Source organism: Myotis brandtii, unplaced genomic scaffold, assembly GCF_000412655.1.
Source record: "Myotis brandtii unplaced genomic scaffold, ASM41265v1 scaffold707, whole genome shotgun sequence".
Taxonomy (NCBI): Eukaryota; Metazoa; Chordata; class Mammalia; order Chiroptera; family Vespertilionidae; genus Myotis; species Myotis brandtii.
The window spans coordinates 795,409-800,778 of NW_005370773.1; the positions used below are offsets into that span (position 1 = coordinate 795,409).

Here is a 5,370-nt window from a genome sequence, read left to right on the forward strand (position 1 = left end):
CCCAGCAGCCGTGCTCACAGCGGCCCTAGGAGTGGGTTCCAGGATGCCCATTACCCAGATGGGCAAGACGAGGCCTGGCATTGCAGAGCACTAAGTGGCCGGCTGAGCTGGGATTGCAGCCCGGGCCGGAGTCCCAGGCCCAAGCCTCTAATTAGTGCTGCCCGGACACCTAATAAAAACCACCGAGGCACTTGCAAGGTTCACACAGACTCCAGGCTCCTCCGCCTGAGATTTTGAGTCCGTGGGGCTGGAATGTGGCCTCGGATTTGTTTTTCGCAAATATCAGGAGATTCTCATAAGGGAAGTCTAGGAAACGCTGCTGGTGACCGGCCCGCTGGCCCCCTCCCAGGTGTTCCTGCTACTTAATTTCATCTCGTGGACAGCGCTTGGCCACCTGAAATGATTTTTCCCTCTCGGCCAGCGGTTCTCAACCTGTGGGTCGCGACCTCTTTGGGGGGGGGGGCGAACGACCCTTTCACAGGGGTCGCCTAAGACCATCGGAAAACACAGATATAGTTACATATTGTTTTTGTGATTCATCACTATGCTTTAATTATGTTCAATTTGTAACAATGAAATTGGGGGTCACCACAACATGAGGAACTGTATTAAAGGGTCGCGGCATTAGGAAGGTTGAGAACCACTGCTCTAGGCTTTCTCTGTGTAGCTTGTAGGCTCCGTAAAAACAAGAACTTGGTCCTTATGGGTTTTTGTATCCCCGAGGCCTGTGGACTCTCACTTAATATTGGAGTGATTGGAAGATTGAGGGACAACTTGGAATGAATGGCCGCTAATTTTTATCGAACGGTTACTGAATTACCAGGAGCTGCACTAAATTCTGTTTGTCCTGTCTTGTGGTCTTTAAGACAGTTCCATACAGAAGGAACGACTGTCGTCACTATTACAAAGTTTTGGGAACTGAGGCTGAGACAGGTGGTGAATTGCCCAAGTGTGCAAAAGTAGTAGGCGGTCGAGCAGCACTCACTTTGGGATCTGTTGTCAAGTACTCTGGTCCAAGTAAGTTTTCTGATTTTCCTTTCACTGTCTGCCTCCTTTTCCCAAGGTCTCCCGCCAGCCATGCAGAAAGTCATGTATAAGGGACTTGTCCCTGAGGATAAGACATTGAGGGAAATAAAGGTGACCAGCGGAGCCAAGATCATGGTGGTTGGTTCCACGATAAATGATGTTTTAGCAGTAAACACGCCCAAAGACTCTGCGCAGCAGGATGCCAAGGCCGAAGAGAACAAGAAGGAGCCGCTGTGCAGGCAGAAAGTGAGTCCGTCGAGTGACTGCTCGTTCTGGGAAGTGTGAGGCTTCTGGAGCCGCGGTTGGTTATATTCTCCCTAGAATAAGCTCCTTTTTGGACAGGGCCCATGATGGAAATTTATGGCAGCAGTTGGGTGCCGCTGGCTGTTGAGTGGAGGTGACAACTACCTGAGATTTGCAACTTTGTCTCATCTGGCGGGTCAGTGTGTCTCAAGTCTATCTACTTTAGGATAAGGCCTCTGTAAAGGCAGGCTTCAAATCAGGCTTGGGTTTCTCCTGTTCAGTGCCAGAGAAAAGTGCCATTGCTAGAACTGATTCCTCATTCTGTGCAAGTGCTTACATTTGCTTTTTGGTGTGTGGCTTCCCACAAGTCAACAAGCCCATTTCTGGAAAGACATGAGCATCAATAGCTTTCAGAGGTTCCTCTAAAACTGACACCTCGGGAAGCCGAGTGAAGCACTAGGAAGAGAACTATGCTGATTTCCCCTCCTGGTCCCTGAAATAGGGGCCAGGTTTTTCCTCTTCTGTGGCTCATTTTGGAGGTCAGTGTATTGCACTGTCAAAGGATGCTAGTGGAAGAACCATCACTTGTGATCTTGTCACCCAGCAAGCCCACTCTCGGTAGTGTTCCGGGAAAATAGGTGTTCTCATCCTAACCTGTGTCCCAGGGGAGCGTCCAGCTGGCAAACACTGGCTTTAGTGAACAGGCATCAAGGCACATGACCAACAGTGGGAAGGACACAGTTTTCTGTCACCGTCCATATTCCCTTGTGTGTGCGTTTCCAAACCCCCAAAACGTGCTTTTGTAAATGTGGCAGCAAAACCTGACCAGGATTAACGTGAATAGTCGTGTTTTATCATAAAAATGTTAGTGTGGTTGGTGGCAGTGTGCTGCCCCAAACCCTGTGGAGGATATATAACGTATTTTAAAAATATTACAAAAAAAAAAAAATTACAGCCTATGGCCATACCACCCTGAACATGCCAGATCTCGTCTGATCTCGGAAGCTAAGCAGGGTCAGGCCTGGTTAGTACTTGGATGGGAGACCACCTGGGAATACTGGGTGCTGTAGGCTTAAAAAAAACACCACCACACACACAAAAAACACCCTAAAACTTTTGGCCTTCATAAAAGTTCAAAACATCTGTTTATGGGGTTTAAAATAAGGAGTTAGTTATAAACCTATGTTACCATCTAAAAGGTGTTTATTTGGACACTTCCACCCCCAAATGTGGGGTCAAAATGTCTTATAACCAATTGAGTTCATTTCCATATTCCTGTCTTGCTCTACCACATGTGTGAGACGTCAGATATGAGAATGCAGATGTGAGAGCATTCCCACTGGCCACACCCTGGGAGCATACATGTCTCCTGAATACAGGTTTTGAGTTACAAATGATCGCTTAACAGGCTTAGAATTGTTCCACAGTGCAGGGGAAATTCTTCAAAAGGTACTTGTGAGATATGAGTCAAATTCAGATTGTAATCCATGCTGCAGTGTTTAACGCCAGTTATGAGGCATAACACCGCCTAATGACAGGACCCCATCTTTGTGACTTTATCAGTGGCTCAGAAATCTGGGACTGATGTTAGCAGTCTGGCAGTGGTGGGTCTATTCCCATTGGAGGGTTTCTGCCATGCCAGTGAGGCTTATGGCCACCTGGTGCTTAAATTAGGTTAATTTTTTACCCTCTGCCCACTCATTGCCCTGTAGTTCTAGCTTTGCTAAACAGTGTCTGTTTCTATGCAGCCACAAATGGGGCGGAAATCAGGTTCAGGCACGTGGGCCAGTCAGGAGCTGTTTCAGGGGAGCCTTGTTAGAGCCCATAAGGATCTGCCTCAAACTGGGGTGGGCTGGGTTAGAGACTTGCTAATAGGGTCAGGCTCTTGAGTAATCAGCATTCGTCTTGGGAAATGCGGTTCTTCAGGCTTGGTGTCTAGCTGGGGTTGAGGGTGGGCAGCGGGAAGACTTCTGCAGCAGACAAGTCCCCGTTTATGGTGGCAATGCCCCTTCAGGCAGTTGAGCTGCGCCTCAGCATCGGGCCAGGTGTCTTTGGGACTGTAAGTTGGCAGAATTGCTGCCAATTTGAACCTGTCAGGAGAGCAACACCCTTTGTGGCTCTCAGCTTGGTGTTGAATCCTTTCAGTGGGGACTGTGGGAGGAAATAGGTTTTCTTTGAACTAGTCTGTAAGGTCCTGCTTTCTGGAGCTTTGATGTTTAGTGTGGCAGCCAGGTGTGATTGATTAAAATTCAGTAAAATTGGGGGTGCATTTCCTCAGTCCTAGCCCCATTTCGAGCGCTTAGTCGCCACGCTTCCAGCCACAAGTGTTTGCTGCCCGGGCTGCTCTCGTGTCGGAGGCCGTGTCTGTAGGGAGTACAAGCTTTTGAACAGAATATTAGGCTTTCTTCGTCCTGCTTTTCAGAGGTGGGAATATAACGAAATGCAGTCTGCTTTCATTTAATGAGCTCTTTTGACTTGCGTTGCAGCAACACAGGAAAGTGTTGGATAAAGGGAAACCTGAAGACGTGATGCCATCTGTGAAGGGGGCCCAGGTAAGCCATGCTCCGTCGTGAGCACTCTCAAAACCAGGCCCATTGGGCTGCCGGGGCTGCTGTCTCGTCCCGTCTGTTCTCCTGTATTTGTCCTCCTCTGATTGTGGTCCCTCCCTCTCACCACAGGAGCGCCTGCCCACAGTCCCCTTGTCTGGCATGTACAATAAATCCGGAGGAAAAGTGAGACTCACCTTTAAGCTAGAACAAGACCAGCTGTGGATTGGCACTAAAGGTACGTGACCACTCCCGCGCTGGCTGGCTTGCTGCCTCTGGCCTCCAGAAGCACTTCCTCCCAAGTGCCAGTCTGCTCCTCATTCTCAAATCTCTGCGCTATGCTGTGCTGTGCGTGTTCCTGGCTTTGATTTTTGCTTTAGATGCTTCTCTTTGGACCCTTTCCCCCCTCATTCTTTTTAGTCTGATCTGAAGACCAATCCATCCAACATTGGCTGTCCAGAGGTCCCAGATGTGTGGCCTGCGGGCCAGGTCTGGCCCACAGATGAGGGTTTTGTTTGTTTACACACAATCTATAAAAAAACTGGAGATTTCACTTGATCTGATTTTTGGCTTCATTTGAAAAAAATCACCAGGGTTAGCCAGTCTGGACTTGGATTCTCAGGGATAACTAGCAGCTGGACTGAGTAGTAGTTTCACATGGCCTGCTCCAGTTCTCACTGTCCCATCTAACCTGCCTGTGGCCAGCATCCTTCGTTTACGTCACCCGCCTGGCCCCTGTAGATCAGTTTTCTTAGTGCTGGGGACCAGCCCTCCCGCCCTGGTTGTCCTCTGCCTGCCCCACCGACCCCTGTGCATGGTGGGCCAGGCTTACTGTTTGCTGGGAGGTGACTCTGACTGCTCTGTTTCTTATCCCGAAGGATCAAAGTCTTGTCAGCAGCGCTCCAAAGTCATCTGTCTCTTTGCCACTCCACTGTGCGGCTTAAGACTCCTAGCATCTCTAAACTTGGTCTTTGAAAGGAGTTAACCTGTTTCCTGCCCATCTCTGATTTCTTCTGCCCAGCCCACCTTCTGGACTGTTTTTTTTTCCCCCTCACTGGTTTTTGTGCTCATAAACCTTTGGCTCTTTAAGGCCAAGTTCAAATGCTTAACCATAGTGTTCAGTGTTCTCAAGAATGGGACCCCTTTAAATTTTTAAAAAATATATTTTATTGATTTTTACAGAGAGGAAGGGAGAGGGATAGTTAGAAACATTGATGAGAGAGAAACATCGATTCAGCTGCCTCCTGCACGCCCCCCACTGGGGATGTGCCCGCAACCAAGGTACATGCCCTTGACCGGAATCGAACCCGGGACCCTTCAGTCCGCAGGCTGCCACTCCATCCACTGAGCCAAACCGGTTAGGGCCCCTTTAAATTTTTGATTTAGTTTCCTGCCCCGCTTACCTTGTCATACCCTATGTGTCCAGCACCGCTTGCCGAATGTCCCCACGCGCTCTGCACAGCTCCTCACGTGCCTTTGTTCATGCTCTGTCCTTCCTTCCCTGCAAGCCTTCTTCCCATCCTTGTGAGTAATAAACTCTTCCAAGGCCCTACTT

At 49.1% G+C, this 5,370-nt stretch overlaps 1 protein-coding gene across 1 annotated transcript in view; it reads left to right on the forward strand.

Moving 5' to 3' along the window:
* Positions 1-1,034: 1,034 nt before the first annotated feature.
* UBFD1 (ubiquitin family domain containing 1) overlaps positions 1,035-5,370 on the forward strand; it is a 13,177-nt gene continuing 8,841 nt past the window's right edge. The window contains exons 1-3 of the mRNA XM_014530020.1: positions 1,035-1,272; positions 3,756-3,821; positions 3,948-4,053. Coding sequence (XP_014385506.1) covers positions 1,078-1,272; positions 3,756-3,821; positions 3,948-4,053 — 367 coding nt within the window. The 5' untranslated portion in view covers positions 1,035-1,077. The remainder of the gene's footprint in view (positions 1,273-3,755; positions 3,822-3,947; positions 4,054-5,370) is intronic.